Genomic DNA, 19311 nt, shown 5'->3' with positions numbered 1-19311 from the left:
GTCGTCGTAAGATCGTCGCACAGTAAACAGAGAAGAATAGTAAAGGCTAAAGGCACATATTTAAATAACGCTAAAATCTGTGCTAAAGGCTAGAAAAGATTTGCTTCGGCTGCGGATAGGCACATCGATGTAAGAATTTTAGCTGAGTCTTGGATTTTTATGTTTTTTATGTGGTTTGTTAGATTATATAAGTTCACAATATATTATTGAGTTTTAATTTAAATTTACATCCTTTGTTTATTTATTTATTATTATGTTTATTAGCTGGCTACGGGCCCTTGAGAGTGGCGGGCCTGGTTCCACCGAACCCGTGGAACCATTGTAGCAACGGCGCTGGTGTTATGCCTTTTCACAATTCTTGGATACATTCTGAAAACTTTTGGTATAGCAAACCATGCCTAAAGTCAATGGTTTCAAAACATAGAATTTAAAAAAAATTTTTTCTTGTTTAGAATTGACCTTCTACTTAAGAAGAGGACTAAAAATAATATCATTGAAGATAAGAAAACAAAAATTTTAATTATATTTATATTAGAATGTAGTACCAACACGTTAAAAGAGAAAATAGAAAATGGGTCAACTTGGGAAATAAAATTTAGGATGTAAATTAAGTTTTACTAAAGCGAACAATTTTACAAGTTTTACTAAGCGAGCATCTACACTAAATAAGCAACAAGAGGTACTGGTGATTACATAAATTGGTATAAGTTTTTTTTTTAATTTTGTTGATTATTCTACCCTTAATAAGCCAATTAGTAGAAACACGTTTTGGCCGGTACCACCTTTGTTTCTTCTACTTCCAATTTTACAAATTCTCGACAAAATAATCCTTTTATTATAAGTATAAATAAAATTTATCAATAAAAATATATACTGAATAATGGTTTATTGTAAAATAGTAAGAGCCTAAGAATTAGATTTTTCTTTTTTTCTTATTTTTTCACTTTTAAATGTTGCTATTGAGCAGCTGTTTAGGTATTGAAGAACCTTAACAAATCGCTTGTTTTGACATTTGACAGAAGACAGATTTAAAACTAACCTAAAAGTATGGTTATGTTTAATGTTTATATTATTATAAGCTTTATTTGATTATCGTTCAGTTATGTTTACTATTGAATTTTATGTTTTTATGCTAAATTAATAAGGATAGTGTCCAATATAAATGAAAATCAATTATAAATTTTCTGTACTACCTTTACGGTGCTATTGAAACGCCTGTAACTTTAAATATGGAATTTTTTCCATTTTAAAAGTTTTCTTGATCTGCCAGGGCATAATGCAAGGTATTGTATTTAACATTAATTTACACTATTTTTATTCATATATAGAATTTTACCAATTATTGTAGAGATCATAAAGGCATAAACTATCAAAACATATATGCCAATAAGTGTTGATAACTTTATGGAGTCAAGTTCTGCAGTTGAAGGGTTCAACAGATGAAATGTGGTAAGAAATCAGTATTAGCTCTATGTTAGGATCTAAATATCCAGTCAGACCTGTAAAGGGTGTTACACCATGGGGTGCATTAAGGGAATAACAGCCAATAAATATAAAAAAAGTTTCATGTAAGAAATAAAAAAAAATTTTATTATTTTTTATCATACATACAGTATTGTGCAAAGAGATAGCAACATTGAACTTTCCTGTTATATATCTTTAAGTATCTATTTTATAAGTAAGGTTTATATATTATTTACAAGAATAGTTAGAGCTTGTTTATATTTTTATATTATCATATTTTTTGTATCATAATAAATAAAACACCAAATTGTTTTATGCAAATTTATTATTCAAAAATATAGCAACAACAAATAGTTCTGATTCTAAAAAAAATATAACCCAACTAAATTAAAATCAATTCAATATTTCGTGAAGTACCCCTTCTCCTTTATAACATCCATCTGCACATGGTCTTGGCATGGACTCAATTAATTTCATAATATAGTTATTGTTCACTTCTTTCCAAGCCTTTTCCACTATTTCAAAGAGAATATTTGTATTAGAGCATGTTAGGTGCCTGATTTTGTTGTCAATGTAATGCCATAAATTCTCTATAGGGTTTAGGTCTGGCGATTGAGATGGCCAGACCATTACATTTATTTTTTCCTCGGATAGCCACCTCTTAACAAATTGAGAAGCATGTTTTGGATCGTTGTCATGCTGAAATATGGCTGTTACTGGCATGACTTCATCCATATATGGCACTAAATGTGTCTGCAGAATGTCTTTGTACATGAAAAGATCCATTTTGCCCACTATTCTTATTATGGGTCCCATGCCACGAGCCAAGAAACATCCCCATACAAGAATAGTTCCCCCTCCATGTTTAACTGTGGGGCAAATGTACTTTTTGTTTAATCTTTGTTCACTGGGCCGTCTGACGTATATCACTCCATCAGTCCTGAATAAATTATATTTAGATTCATCACTAAATACGACGACGAGGGTGGAGGAGTAAACCTTTTAATTTTGCCAAAATTTGGGAAGAAGACAGAAAGGAGTTTCTTTGGAAATTCGTAGCAGCTGCCTATCCATCCTCAAATTTGTTTTTCTGGGTCTACCAGGAATGAGCGCTGGTGCAGCTGTTCCAGTAACGCGAACTTTTTGCAAACTCTGGATACGATTGACCTGTGAAGCTGTAAGCTTCTTGCAATATCACTCTGCCTAACACCATTTTTGTAATGCTCCACATTAATTTTTCTTACATCACCAGAGACAGTTTTTGAGCGACCCATTTTAAGTTAATTCTGAGATTCAAAAATAACAACTTTACAGCAGGTAAATCGATATTTAACTGATAAAATAAATGCGAAACAAGAATGTTGCTATATTTATGCACATACTGTCTAAATAAACAAACATGAAGTTCCTTACTCTGCATTGGCATTCTTATGATATCTCGGTATATTTATAAATAATACAGAGGCGTGTACTTAAAAGTAAAGAAATAATATGGAATAAATAAAGGAGCAAATAATATTTTTGAAAACATTGCTTAATGTATGCTTGAAATATAAAGATAAAATATTACTAAAACTAGGATTAAGGTGGTAAAATAAAAATAAAAAGCTGCAAGTATTAAATTGTAACCTAGAAATCTTAGTAATATAACTAAAGAAAAAAATTAATTGAGATTTCCTCATAAATATGTAGAAAAGAAACAGCCTACTTTCCTAGGAACCTCTTGCACAAATACTTACTGGTTTTGGATTGAGACTTATTACACTTTTGACTTAGCCTGGGTCTAAATGTTGGGACAATCCACTATTCAGTAACTTCGAAGTCAGGCTTAAAAGTGTTTTAAAATGAGTTTTTAAAGTCGAATGAAAAATTGTATTTTTGAGGAAAATAGTAGAACTCTAGAGGGTTATTTTCACATATAAAACATTATTGTAAATGCAATAAATTAATAAAATTAATATTTATGGTTAACTACTGACTCGATAACTAGTTGAGGCCCTCAATGAGGTTGTCACTGATTTTAAGAATTTCTTTTCTTAATAATTTACATTTACGTACAAATTTTCGCTTTTTATTTGCCTATTTAAAATGAATAAAGGATGAATGAACAATGAATGAATCCATGAACATGTACTGAATATTTACACAGAGTCTAGCACGTTTGTATGATTGCTGTGAGCAGCAATTCTTTATATTACTAAAACAATATTAATTATATAATTTAGAATTTAGATGCCAAAAATCTAAAGGCAAAAATTCCAAAAGAGACAATTAATTAATCCTCTAAGACCAAACATTGTGGGAACATTTGAGATATTTAATTTTCTAAATTGCCAGTATCTAAAACACTAAGATTTATTAGTATAATAATAATAATCTTTATTCAAGTATAAGTCTATACATATAAAATGAAAAGGCAAGAGTGCAGTGAAACATAATTTGTTCAGCTGATTTATACACTTATCCTTAAGGAGAAGTATATACATACATTCCTTCAATAAAATAAAAAAAGATCCTAAAGCTAACAAATTCAAGAAGAAAATTTATTTTTTTTATTATCTATCATAAAACTAGATGATGTGTGGGTACAAGATTTGATTATTGGCGGAATTAGCCATTAAATTAAGAAGATTGGGCAAGGAGGAGACATGGTTTTTAATATGGTTAGAGAAAGCTTAGATAGAGCAGACTTGTAGGACAGAGGGTAAACCATTAAATACTTTGTCAGGTTATATGTAAAAGATCTCTCGAATTTTGTGGATTGATGTCTAGGTATGATGATCCCATTGAATCGCAAATTAAGTGTCCTGAATGTGATTTTTTAAAACAATTTTCTCACAATATTCTGCAGCCCCATAAGCAAGGTCCATAAACAGCATCACAATGATTAAAAACAGAGAGAACCATTAAATCACATAAAACTTTTTTAGTTTTTTGATTAAGGAAATGTAGTAAGGCAAGTAGATTCCCTATACATTTTTGAATGCACATAGAAATATATTTTTCAAACCTTAATTCGTTATCTAAAATAAGCTCCAAATTGTTGCATTCTGTTTTCATAGGAAGAATCTCATCGCCAATCTTTAAGATAACTCTTTTAGTCAGGTGTTTTACATCAATTGGCCTGCCAAAAAACATCACAAAGGATTTACTTGGGTTCAAATGGAGAGCATGGTCTTTAGACATTTTGTATAGTGTGATTAGATCTTCAGTTACAGAGAGACAGCTATGAGCCAGCAACGCGGACGAAAAAGAGTAATATATTTGAGTGTCATCTGCATACTTTTGTATTTTGCAGTGTTTTAAAAATTTAGGAAATTGGGAAGTATATAAAATAAAAAGAATTGGTCCTAAAATTGACCCCTGAGGGACACCTGAATTAACGCCAAAATAATATGATTTATTGCCATTCAAAACCACCCTTTGCTAGCAATTCATAAGATAATTCTGAATTAATTTGATTGAACACTGTGATGAAAACCAACATATTCCAAGACTAGTAATAACGTATCTTGGTCTATGGTATCAAATGCCTTAAAATAATCGACTAGAACCAGAATAGTACAATTACCCTTATCAATAGATCTAAAAATGTCATCCGTTACATTAAGAAAAGCTGTAGGGCAACTGCGACCTTTTCGAAAACCTGATTGCGTGGCGTCAATCAACTTTTTAGACTTTTGATTCTTCAGGGCTTGTTCAATAACCTTAGATAATATTGGAAGAATAGAAATGGGTCTTAAGTCATTAAAACCCTTTACAATATTCGTTTTCGGAATTGGCACTATATCAGCCCGTTTCCATTCATAAGGAAATAGAGAATTTGCTATACAATTATTTATTAGATGACAAATATATTTTAAAATGAAAGGACACCAAGATATTAAAAAAATTACATGTATTCCATCAGAACCAACAGCCCTAGTATTGATTTTGGTTAAATATTTAGACACTTCAGTTTCTGAGACAATGAGAAATGTCAATAGGATTAAATATCGTACCAGATAAACAATTTTTTTTTTGTTTTGATAATATATTGAAATTCTTTAATGTTTTCCACAATATTTTACTATTTCCATTATTATATTCCATTTAAGATATTGCTCTAAAATTTTTTTTTCACTCTGCGTATAAGCTTAGTAATGTAATTTCTAAGTTCTTTATATCCATTGTGTAATTTTTTAAATTTAAATTTTGCCTTATCTCGAATTACATTCTGGTTATCCATGGAAGATTTTTTTTCTTTAATTTGAGGGGCTTTATAGGAGCATATATGTCCGTAAGCAAATTAATATTATCATTAAAAAATTTTGCTTTGTGATCAATTATCCAAATCAAAAATATTATGCCAATTAGTGAATACAAAATAATCCTATTGGCATAATTTATACATGAATTTTATGTATGTCATCTGAGTATTAAAAGAAACACCTCTTTTACAGTAAAACTCCTCTAATTCGAACTTCTTTATCTCGAAAGATTCCCTAATTCGAATATTTTATACTACCAAAAAAGGTATCATCAAGTTTATATGATATTTTATCTCTTTAAGTCGAATTTCTCATCTCGAACTTTTCTATAAGTCGAAATAACGTTTAACGCATTGCCGATGGCTAACTCGAATTTTGCGGGGAAGTACAGACATTTTTCTAGGAAAACATCTGTATGTTACATGGATTTGCTATTGCATCATTTTTCTTTTTATTAGTTCAAACGGAAAAAGGCTCTCATCGCGACGTGGCGGTTTTGTGGTTACAGTTTTTTGGTGCGTATGCGAATTAAGACAATTTGTTTTTATTAAAAATAATTATGGCTAAGAGAAATTTAAAGTGCTTACCATTATGTGAGAAATTGAAATTAATTGCTGAAGTGGAAAAAGGTGAAAAGAAAAAGAAGGATATTGCCGAACAGTTTGGGATACCACCCAATACTCTGTCAACGATCCTAAAAAACAAGGATAGACTTTTACAAAAAAAGAGGATTACGCTTCAAACTGTAAGAGGAGGTTAAGGAGGTAAAGGCTTACACCTTGTGTGAATGAAGATATTGATGAATCAATGCTTAAGTGGGTTACTACGGCACGAAATAAAAATCTCCCTCTATCTGGAACTCTTATAAGAGAAAAAGCTAAGGAGTTTGCAACTGCTTTAGGGCGGGACGATTTTGCAGCTAGCATAGGATGGTTAGATAAGTTTAAAACTAGGCATAACATCGTTCAAATGTCTTTATGTGGTGAAAGTGCTTCTGCAGATTTGGCGTCTTGTGAAGAATGGCAAAAGAATGTATTGCCCACTCTGATCGGTCAATATGATAAGGATGACATTTTTAATGCTGATGAAACAGGAGTTTTCTTTAAATGTTTACCCAACAAAACACTAGCATTTAAAGGACAAAAATGCCATGGTGGCAAAAACAGCAAGGAACGAATTACAGTTATGGTTGGAAGTAATATGAGTGGGACTGAAAAGCTTAGGTTGCTAATCATTGGTAAGTCAAAGAATCCACGTTGTTTTAAGGGCATTAAATCATTTGCAGTGGACTATGAGTTTAATAAAAAAGCATGAATGACAAGTGAGATTTATGAAAAATGGCTATTAAAGCTTGATAAAAAATTTGCAGCCCAAAGAAGAAAAGTTTTACTATTCGTTGATAATTGTCCTGCACATCCCAAGTCTGTTGAATCTAAGTTAAAAAATATTAAACTTAAATATTTTCCGCCTAACCTTACGTCAATCTTACAACCCATGGATCAAGGAATTATAAAAAATTTGAAGCAACATTATAGGAAGCGGATTGTTATGAAAGTTTTAGCCCATATGGAAGTGGCAACTCCTACAACTGTGACGTTACTTGACGCAATTCAAGATCTTAATAAAACGTGGACTCTGGACGTAAAAGAACAAACCATTGCTAATTGCTTTAGAAAAGCAGGATTTGTTAAAGATAAAGTTCAACAAGATGCTGATAACTGGGACGAGGATGACCTTGTTCCATTATCTGAATTAAAAACCCTGTGGACCTCATACAGAAGGGCTATAAACATGAGTGATGTTTCATTTGAAGACTATGTGACGATAATGATAATGTACAAACAACAGGTTTTCCAACTGATGAAGAGATCCTAGAAAGCGTAATAGAAAATCTTGTTCCAAATAAAAAAGGTAGGCTAGTCTAGATTATGCCTTTTTAGATTGTAAGAATTGTTTTGTATTGTTTCAGACCCTGAAGAAAATGAAGATGATGGCCAAAGCGAAGGTGAGACTGTTCCGACACCTACAATTAACGAGACGATTTCTGCTATTGAAAAGATAAGATGTTTTATTTTATCCAGAGAAAATATTCCATATGAAATACACAATTCTTTAAATTTATTAGAAGATTTTATAGATAAGGAAAAATGGACCAATTTCACACAAAAAAAAATAACTGACTTCTTTAAAAAAAATTTATAAACATATTGATATGCATACATATTATGTAACACATACAACATACAAAATTTTAGTTTTATACGAAGAAAATACTTTTTTTGGTACTAATAAACAATAACCCCTTAATTAGGCGTTTTTTTCTGTAAGTCGATTTTTCTATAAGTCGATTTTTTTAGTCTGTCCCTTGAAGATTCGAGTTAGAGAAGTTTTACTGTATTTCCCTTACTATGTTATTTAAAAATTCAAGAATAATAAGATTGCAAAGACTCAGAATTACTTTTACAATCAGAAAATACAGTTAATACAAGATTATCATAGTAAACAGCCTTGAAAGAACTTTTTAAATAATCGTGTATATACATATATAAAATTGTTATGACACTCTGGTTTAAAGCATCTTAATAGAGTGTGGGGAAGTAATTAGTGACTTTTCTTTAAGGTTCAACAAGGTCCAGTGAAATACTCTCCTGAGATATCTTTAAGCCACCTGAGGTTGTGACGGCCTCCAAATAAGAAGTTCAGTAAAACTAGCACAAGTGATACATACAACTCACAGTTGAATAAGCATCTCTAAAATCATCAAGAAACTAGATGTCACCCTTTTTATATGACTTACATAGGAACTAAAAGTGTGGTTGGTATAAACCCTTGTTCTTGACATTTGTAGAAGAAATTATGATATAATATTCACTTTTTAAAAATTTGATTTATTAGGCAATTTTTATTTTACGGATAACTAAGTTTATGCTGTGTAGTCTTAAGAATTTTCCCTTATCCCAGGATAATTTTTTCATTAAAAATAGGTTTAATGCTATTCATAGGTTGAGGAGTACATATACAACTTAAATAAACTTCTAAAGGCACTTCACTCAATCTAATTGATCTGAATCAGACATGAAAATTTTGATTGTAATTAAGCTAACAATAACTTTAAAATAAGCAGCATAATAAAACATATTAAAAAGAGAGAAATAAACGTGCTTTTCATAAAAAACATAGTAAATTTCTGCAGACTAGTCTCTAAAAAGCGATTTGCATTAAAAGATATCAGTGAAGAATTCCTGGCATTTACAAATAGGACTCTATTTTAATAAACATCTCTTTATCGATTCTGTCTGATTGGATTTGAAATTGTATTTGTTAATTCCCGTTGATATTGTTGTCACCAATATTACTAAAAAATATTATTAAGGGTGCTAATAATGCAAATTGCCATGAGTATACGTAAAAATTAATTATAACTTATTATAATTAATTTTTATAGTTTTAACATTTCATTTATGGTTGGTGTGTTTTATAACTAATAGTGTAAATATTTTAATATGACGGATAAAAGAAAATATCTTTCAATCAAAGAAAAGATGAAAATAATTGAAGTAAGTGAAACAACTGGTTTAAGTTCCAGGAAATTGGCTCAAAAATTCCAAGTGGGCAAGACCCAAGTGACCAATTTACTAAAAAATAAAGCAGACATTAGAAGAAGGTATCAAGAAGGTGGTAACGATGAACGAAAAAGAATTTTTCCCAAAAAGAAACTGGCAGTGGATCAACTTGTTTATAAATGGTTTTGTCAGACGAGAAGCCGAGGCATTTCAATTACCCGGGGCAAAATACAAGCAACGGCCCTGAAAGCGGCTGAGTGCCTGGGGCTAGATAACTTCAAAGCGTCAACAGGATGGCTAGAAAAATTTCGTCGTCGTCATAATATTATTTTAAAGGAAATACCTGACGACCCGGTTTTTTCGAAAGATATAGACGAGTTAGTCGATGACGAACCTTTGATCTCTGAAATAAAAGTAGAGGAACCTGGAATTTATGAAGTGTCAAGTGCCTACGAAGCAAATTTGAGAAACTCAGAAAGAAAGGAAGAAATAGCTCCGTTACTAACTGAAGCCTTCTCAATTTTAAGAGAGTCTGAAATAAAAAAAGAAGAAACTGATGAACTTTTTGCAACATCAAGTATATCAATAAAGAAAGAGAAACCTGAAATTCATTCAATGTTAACCCAACCAAGCTTATCTAATGACTCCACAATATTCAGGTGTTCTGAAATAAAGCAAGAGGAACCAAAATTTGTTTCAGTGTTCAGTATATCAATAAAAGAAGAAAAACCGGAAACTACTTCAATTTTAGATACCTCAAGCCTATCTGATACCTACGCAGATATACTAAACTTCAAAATAAAGCAAGAGGAACCTGAAATTGTTCCAGAGGCTCATGATGTTAATGTGGAAGATGTAACTTGGATAATTAGTGAAAAGTTCGAAGAGGAAGCTCTCACGTATGCAATAAAGGACAGATGTTGAATATGTCAAGGCAATCCTATCGATTACCTGCGCATGTTAAGTCTGAAAGGAAGAAATGAGATAAAATTGTTCCTGCGTAATTAGAATATAAAATAGTGCTACAAAAGAAAATATTTGACATTGGCGATGTCAGTTATGGTAGAAGCAACTTCTTGAAAAGATAGTGACAAATGCAAAAATGGAACTATCACCTCTGAAAAAAAAAATTATACATTATATTGGATGAGCCATTTTAATATATACCGAAATTGCTCCTCCACTATAAGTAGAGGTCACTTTTCAAGATCAAAGTAACTTTTTTAATGGAAACCTCTAGTTTTTGTAGCGAATTTTAAAAGAGCGGGAAATTTCACGCTTTACGTTATCATAAATTGAATAGGCCAAATTACAAAAAACTGCTCCCTAACTCTTTATTGACCTTGAGGTCTTTTTCAGATTGGAGTGATTTAATTTAACCCTTTCGCTCATGAATTTTTATTTTTTAAAAGAAAAATTTGATTTTTTGTAAATCAACTCTTTAATTTTTTTGAAAATTTTTGACGTTTTTTATTTTTTTGTTTGTTTTTAGTTTTTTTTTTATGTACACACATTGGTAGTCAATGGTATAAAAGATAAATTTAAACAAAAAAATACTTTGTATGATATATTGCAAAACAGTTGCTTTTTTTTGTAAGGTACAGGTGAACGTTACATTTTTGGCATAAAATTCTTGATCGTCCTTTACAGCCTGGTACTTTACACCTAGATGCAAAGTCTTTGTCATCAATGGATGGCAAATGGTCTAGTCTGTCCAAACTAACTGCGGCCACTGGTCTAATTTCTGGTTTACTTATAACGGTTTGGGCGTTGAAGGACCCGGACTATCAGCTGCTGGTCGCTCCCTCTCCCTAGTAGATGTTTTTCCTGCCAAGATTAAAACCTCAGCAACATAGGCTCTAAAGTGAAGCAAATCTAGGACATCATTCTTAGCCACACCCAAGTTAGCAGCTTTTTCTTTTTATTCCAACCAGCCGTTTACGCATGCCATATCTATGGCATGAGGAAACATTCTCAGAGTCCACTTTTTAGACCTAATAAATGTCCGATACAAGGTAATAAGGAAATCCATCTCGTCAACACGCCCCATGTTAGAGTTGTAGTTATTTATTACTTGTGGTCTTGAAACGTAAATATAGTCCTTCCCTTTTTTATCCCATCGCCGGCACTGGTCTTTATCACCAACTCCCATATAATTTGATGCCATTACAACTGGCCGGTTGTCGTACCATTTTGTCATTATGACTTCCCCATCCCCGCTAATAATTTCTTCGGAACAACCTCGACCTTTTATTTTCATATCCTTATCGGACGAAAATGGCGGATTTTTAAATCTTTCAGCTCTTGTTGTGCACGTTGTAAATATTTGCCTATTTCTAAGGTACTGAAGTAAGTTATAATTTGAAAAATAGTTGTCAAAATATAACTGTACCCTAGGGTGTGAGATTAGCTCAGATAATTTTAGTACTACTGCAGCACCCGAACCAAATACATCAAGTTGCTGTGGGTCAAGTTCAGTAGTAGATCCTTGATATATTATAAAATCATACAAGATGCCACTGCTGCCACATAGCGCAAAAATCTTAATTCCCCATGGTTTGGGTTTGTTTTTGACGTATTGCTTGACGTTCAAACTGCCTTTGAACGGCACCATTTGCTCGTCCACACACAATTTTGATTCCAATGGAAGGGAAAGGCATCTTCTCCTAATTGCATTATATAATGAACGCACTTTCCACAATCTGTCACTGTTGTCCGGTTTTAAAATGTCTGAGTACTCTTCTACTGAAATTGTGGAGATGACTATGATTTTGGGAGAATTTAATAATAATGCTTCTCTTGCAGCACGGCTGTAGGCTGAACGTTTCCACTGATTGAAGTCCTTAACAGCGCGGTGAATTTTGCCAATGGGCTTTGGAGGAGATTGCAGATAATCCAGATTTCTCTATCTTTGCCTTCGATGATGCTATATATAAACATGACGGACAACTTAATAGACACAATTGACATTGTTGGTCAAATAAAAATCCTCACTGGCAGAGAGAAGAGACATCGACCATCATCATCATAGATCATGAAAATCGCTAGAGCCTTATGGTATGGTGTGGCATTATAAATGGTTATTTGATTGATCTTTATTTATTTGAGGCTAATGTAGATTAATAAAGCTACTTGGTGTTGCTAAGAGATAAGAGGTCCGCTTAACTGACCAGCAAATTCACCCAATATGACATGTCTAGATTTTTCTTGTGGGGTTGTTTTTCAACAATGACTTACGAGAATTGACCTCAAGGTTAAGGTAGTTAAGGTTATTAAAACCTTTGTGCTTGATCCACCTGCTGAATTATTTGTAAAATGTCGAATTAAAACAGAACAGTAATAAACAGTTTTTTGTAATTTTACTTCCATTTGAAAAAACATTATAATAGTAAAATGTCGCGCTCATTTCGAATCCGCTAAAAAAGTAGGAATTCCTATTTAAAAAAATTATCCTGACGTTGAATTGAGCATGAAAAACGACCTCAATCAAAATTACCTCTATAGATACATGTCCTTCTGCGTTCTGAATAACTTCTTAAATATTCTTCTGTATCTCGCTTACTTTCAGAGGAATTTGGGTGCATATATTAAAATGGCTGACCCTGTATGTTAAAAACAAAAATTAAAAACTGTTTTAGCTGCCTGAATTGCCCAGAAAAAATAGAAAATGCGTGGCATTGTTTGGAAAAATATAAATGTTGATGAAACAATTCATTTATTAGTTAGGTATAAGTAAAAAAGGGAGACCCTCATATGCTAAAAAGGATTTCAAAATTGAAATGAAATAATTTCAAAATATGACTAATAGTTTATAAGATTTTAGTTAAAAAAATGAGCTACGACCATATTGTAGATTGTTTTAAATTTACTTAATTATTTATTTTATTGTAATTTTTTATGTTTTAATATTATATGTACGTATGTAGTTTTTTTTCGTGATAATAAGGAGTATTGTAAATTATATAATATTTTAGAAACTTTTAATGTGATATATTGGTTAACGTATGTTTAATTTGTATACATAAAATAAGTAATATTGTTTATCTTATTATCTGGAATTGAATAAAAGTAGCGTATGTGAATATTTCACACAAAGTTTGACTTGAGATACATATTTAATGTAAATATCTACAACGTAACATAAATATAATCTTTATAAAAATCCATTTGGCTAACTTCCCTAATTTAGTTATCTATGTTTATTTATTTATATGTATATTGTATTTATTGTTTTAAGAGTATTGTAAATTGTAAATGTTTCTGATTTCATTTTTGTAATACTGTAGGCTCTTTTTTAAATTCTAGTGTAAATACCATACATTAAAGATAAATATATTTTTTCATTTTATGGAATTATTAAATATGGTCATTTAGTACAGATCGTGTCTTATTACTTTAACCCATCAGGTAATTGCTTAACTGTCAAGGAATCATAACCTTTTTAATGTTTCGAGATATTAAATTATCAGTTAAATTACAAATATTCTAGGAAAACCGAATTTGTGAATTATTATCTCGAAATAATAAGTTTTATAATAAAATTTATAAAAAAATGGCAAGAATGACTTAGATCAATTGAATATTTATTTAATCTCTTTAATATAATGAATGAAACTCAAGTGAAAAGTAAGAAATTAATTTTTGTGTGTGTATATTGTTAAGCTTTATTTAGAGGACTTATAACTTTTATATTTTTCAGAATGATTTTTTAGATATTTTTTTGTTGTAGAACTGATATTCTATGCATATAGAAAAAATATTATTTTTCTACATGTACTTCTTGATTTGTTGAATTTTACAGAAATTTAAATAACAGTTTGTTGATTAAAAACAATCATCATATTAGCTATAACCTACAAATTAGAGATTAAAAGAAAGAATAAACATTTTTACAACAAATCGAAAGAAAGAAGAACTATATTATTTCAATTGCGGAGAAAAATATAAAGTAATTGTCTAAAAGTAACAGAATATATTTCAGACGTTGAATGGGAAATCGTTCGGATTTCAGTCAAGTGCTACTTCTACTTTATGTAAATTATCTGTATAACCTTCCAAAAATCCGTAGCTTTTATAATAGCCGAGATATGGCATTTTTGATGCCCATTTTTCAGCTCAAAACTGACGTCAAAAAAATACTCGATTTCTTAGTTCTGCTCGGATTCCCTTATAACCTGGTATTTTCGTGATCTACTTGATGAGAACAATCCACTGGTATGTTTAGTTGGAATTCGCAAAAAAAATATTTTTCTGAAAAAAATTGATACGGGGGGGTATATCCGAAAAACGACAAAACCCAAACTTTGAAGGCCGATATCTCGGCTTCTATAGGAGCTATCGAGAAAATTCCAATGGTTTTGTCTTAGTTTCGTCATTTTAAATTCAACGAGACCATCCGAAGAGTCGTAGCTTTTATATTAGCCGTGATATGGCATTTTTGATGCCCATTTTTGGGCTCAAAACTGACGTCAAAAAAATACTCGATTTCTTAAACCTGCTCGGATTCCCTTATAACCTGGTATTTTCGTGATCTACTTGATGAGAACAATCCGCTGGTATATTTAGTTGGAATTCGCAAAAAAAATATTTTTCTGAAAAAAATTGATACGGGGGGGGGTATACCCGAAAAACGAAAAAACCCAAACTTTGAAGGCTGATATCTCGGCTTCTATAGGAGCTATCGGGAAAATTCCAACCGTTTTGTCTTAGTTTCGTCGTTCTGAATCCAACGAGACCATCCGCAAGGTCGTAGCTTTTATAATAGCCGAGATATGGCATTTTTGATGCCCCTTTTTGGGCTCAAAACTGACGTCAATAAATTACTCGATATCTTAGTTCTGCTCGGATCTACTTGACGAGAACAATCTGCTGGTATAGCTAGTTCGAATTCGAAAAAAAAATTGATACGGGGGGGTATATCCGAAAAACGACAAAACCCAAACTTTGAAGGCCGATATCTCGGCTTCTATAGGAGCTATCGAGAAAATTCCAATGGTTTTGTCTTAGTTTCGTCATTTTAAATTCAACGAGACCATCCGAAGAGTTGTAGCTTTTATATTAGCCGTGATATGGCATTTTTGATGCCCATTTTTGGGCTCGAAACTGACGTCAAAAAAATACTCGATTTCTTAAACCTGCTCGGATTCCCTTATAACCCGGTATTTTTGTGATCTACTTGATGAGAACAATCTGCTGGTATAGTTAGTTCGAATTCGAAAAACAAAAATTTTTCTGAAAAAAATTGATACGCAAAAAAACCCAAACTTTGAAGGCTGATATCTCGGCTTCTATAGAAGCTATCGAGAAAATTCCAATGGTTTTGTCTTAGTTTCGTCATTTTAAATTCAACGAGACCATCCGAAGAGTCGTAGCTTTTATAATAGTCGAGATAAGGCATTTTTGATGCCCATTTTTGGGCTCAAAACTGACGTCAAAAAAATACTCGATTTCTTAGTTCTGCTCGGATTCCCTTATAACCCAGTATTTTCGTGATCTACTTGATGAGAACAATCCGCTGGTATAGTTAGTTCGAATTCGAAAAAAAAATATTTTTCTGAAAAAAATTGATACGGGGGGGTATACCCGAAAAACCAAAAAACTCAAACTTTGAACGCTGATATCTCGGCTTCTATAGGAGCTATCGGGAAAATTTTAACGGTTTTGTCTTAGTTTTGTCGTTCTGAATCCAACGACACTATCTGCAAGGTCGTAGCTTTTATAATAGTCGAGATATGGCATTTTTGATGCCCATTTTTGGGCTCAAAACTGACGTCAAAAAAATACTCGATTTCTTAAACCTGCTCGGATTCCCTTATAACCCGGTATTTTTGTGATCTACTTGATGAGAACAATCTGCTGGTATAGTTAGTTCGAATTCGAAAAACAAAAATTTTTCTGAAAAAAATTGATACGGGGGGGTATACCCGAAAAACGAAAAAACTCAAACTTTGAACGCTGATATCTCGGCTTCTATAGGAGCTATCGGGAAAATTTCAACGGTTTTGTCTTAGTTTCGTCATTTTGAATTCAACGAGACCATCCCCAAGGTCGTAGCTTTTATATTAGCCGTGATATGGCATTTTTGATGCCCATTTTTGGGCTCAAAACTGACGTCAAAAAAATACTCGATTTCTTAAACCTGCTCGGATTCCCTTATAATTCGGTATTTTTGTGATCTACTTGATGAGAACAATCCGCTGGTATAGTTAGTTCGAATTCGAAAAAAAAATATTTTTCTGAAAAAAATTGATACGGGGGGGGGTATACCCGAAAAACGAAAAAACCCAAACTTTGAAGGCTGATATCTCGGCTTCTATAGGAGCTATCGGGAAAATTTCAACGGTTTTGTCTTAGTTTCGTCATTTTGAATCCAACGACACTATCTGCAAGGTAGTAGCTTTTATAATAGTCGAGATATGGCATTTTTGATGCCGATTTTTGGGCTCAAAACTGACGGCAAAAAAATACTCGATTTCTTAGTTCTGCTCGGATTCCCTTATAACCCGGTATTTTTGTGATCTACTTGATGAGAACAATCCGCTGGTATAGTTAGTTTGAATTCGAAAAAAAAATATTTTTCTGAAAAAAATTGATACGGGGGGTATACCCGAAAAACGAAAAAACCCAAACTTTGAAACCTTATATCTCGGCTTCTATAGGAGCTATCGGGAAAATTCCAACGGTTTTGTCTTATTTTTGTCATTCTGAATCCAACGAGACCATCCGCAAGCAAATTTGTCCAAATTTTCGACGGTCCTTGACAATAGGATGTACCCAAAATTTACGTGGCTTTCTTTTTTTATTACGCCTTCTCTTTTGTAGGAGCATCAAAAGTAATGCTTCTTCTGTCAAATTCATTGTTATTGTGCTGCTACTAACCACAATTTGTCGTCGACGTAACGACAGAGAGTCGCTAGTACAATCATAGTTGTAGTCGAAATTGACTACAAGACGCCGATATTTTTGCGGTCAGCTTCGACTGCAAAAAGTTGCCCGTCTGAAAGCGGTCTAAGACTTGAGATCTCCTTTCAAAAAAAGCCTAATTTATACGCAATCAATTTAATCTTAGATATTATTTCAATTAGCTATTTCCTTTTGTATTCATTTAGTCAGCTTTGTTAAAAACATATCAATGTTAAATAAAATAAATGATTACTTGACTTTGAATGAATTCATAATCACTATCGCCAAGATTGCTTAAATTTTCGGAAAAAATTTCTCATGATTAATTTTTCCAATAGATTTCCATTTAAATTCAAAAATAAAACTGTTCATACATGCAATGTATATTTAATTTATTATTAAAATTACCTCTGCATTATTAATAAGGAGATGACAGCCAAATATATCATAATTGTTCATCCGTTATTGATTATAAAAAAATATTTAGATTAAGTATTTTTTTGCACATGCCTATCCCTTAGTACGATTTCTTAGGTAGATGAATAATCTAGAATTATAATAAATATGCCAAATTTTCATCTTTTTTAGAAATTATATACATTGCATCAATTCCTATAACAGTATGCGTGAAAAAGTATAACGTTTTGCAAGACATTCCCTTAAGAATCATTCATAGTTCAACAGCTTTAAACTGACTACACAAGATGCAGAAAAACCATGATACTTATTTTAATGACGTGATATCGTATATAAGTGTATTTAAGGTAGCTTACGTTATTTCTCTTTATTTTGATGACTATTTACACATTTTTGCTTTAATTTAATTAAAAAAAAAAAGGTAACTCATTATGTATGTTGATCACGTTCATCAACCGATCGATTCCCTTCGGTTCACTGGCAAATTCTGATTGTACTTTTTTTTACTAAATTTTCTTTAATACTTTATGTAGGTATTCAAAGTAGTTAAAATTATTTGCGTCAATGTTAATATCTTATATAATAATCATGTTATCCAGTTCAGCGTTCTATAGAGAAATAATTAACGCAAACAAATAACTTAAGGTAGTTACGAAATTGGTGTATTCTTACGAGTAATGTGTCATTTGTGTAACACACTTGCTGAAATTTCTCCTGAGCAACTTTGAATAACAGGATTAACAAACAGGTAAGTTGTAAACATATTATGTAACGTGGGTTAATAACTTGCTAATACAGTGGCGTGTTATTGGGCACTTGAAATACAGTATAGTCCATAGGTACTTTGTAATACTGTGTTTACTACAAAAAAGTTTGTGTAGTACTAAGTTTTATGAATATTAAAATATTTTTTGCACTCGCTTCAAAAACTTGCGATTCCAGAAATCCCGATTTTATACTTTCGTAAATATTTCACAATTAGGAAATATTCTGTAAAAACAAATAAATTCCAGAGCGTTTGACATCGATAAAAAGCTTAGCATGGCCTAAAAAATTGAACCTTAGAATTTTCAAAATATGGCAAACATTTAAAATAACTTAAAAAAATTAAAACTTTAATTACTGATTTTTTAATTATGCCAAACGAGAAAAGAATACTAAATATCTATTGAGCGAGGTATTCCTGATATTCTAGGCAGGGTTACAAATGAGCAGGTCAATAGGCTATTAATCTTATCTTATTTTGAAACTGCTTTGCTTTACTTTTAAAAGTAGAGAACTAAAATTGATTTAGGAAACATGTATAATTTTTTGAGCAATCTGTCTTACATTTCTTTGTCAACAAGCTAATAAGAAAAATAAAAGGTATGGCATCCCTTCGCCTCTTTATTTTTTCGTAATGAAGCCTATAGACTCGATAGGTATATTTTTTTATTGAAATTTTGCTTTGTCGTTTTTTTTCTCTTGTAAGATATTGATTAAGGGCTGCTTCTTGAGGTAACCTAAATAATTTAGGACTATTTAGGTTTATTTAAATAGAAACAAATCATACCAAAAAGAAAACTTCGGAATAAAAGCAAAATGTCCAAATATATTTTGTGTCATTTAGCATGTCATAGGGATATTTCAGACTAGACGACATATTCAAGACATGATAAAACATATTCCAGCTGAATCTCTTTATTTATTGCTTGTACCTTTTATATTTAAAATTA

General features: G+C 31.7%; 1 protein-coding gene across 2 annotated transcripts; it reads left to right on the top strand.

The window, feature by feature from the left end:
* Positions 1–1085: 1085 nt before the first annotated feature.
* LOC126749591 (uncharacterized) lies at positions 1086–13331 on the top strand. Of its 2 annotated transcripts, XM_050459307.1 has the most exons (3): positions 1086–1283; positions 1349–1449; positions 8335–13331. In XM_050459307.1, the coding sequence occupies exon 3, from the start codon at positions 9218–9220 to the stop codon at positions 10199–10201; it is 984 nt and encodes a 327-aa protein (XP_050315264.1). In that variant the 5' UTR covers positions 1086–1283; positions 1349–1449; positions 8335–9217; the 3' UTR covers positions 10202–13331. The 2 variants fall into 2 exon arrangements, with proteins under 2 accessions (XP_050315264.1, XP_050315265.1); XM_050459308.1 differs by lacking the exon at positions 1086–1283 and having other exon boundaries at positions 1442–1568.
* Positions 13332–19311: the final 5980 nt, after the last annotated feature.

This window comes from Anthonomus grandis, unplaced genomic scaffold (assembly GCF_022605725.1).
Source record: "Anthonomus grandis grandis unplaced genomic scaffold, icAntGran1.3 ctg00000340.1, whole genome shotgun sequence".
In the NCBI taxonomy this organism is placed as follows: Eukaryota; Metazoa; Arthropoda; class Insecta; order Coleoptera; family Curculionidae; genus Anthonomus; species Anthonomus grandis.
Note: the sequence above shows the minus strand (reverse complement) of the source record. Positions and strands in the feature narration are given on the sequence as shown.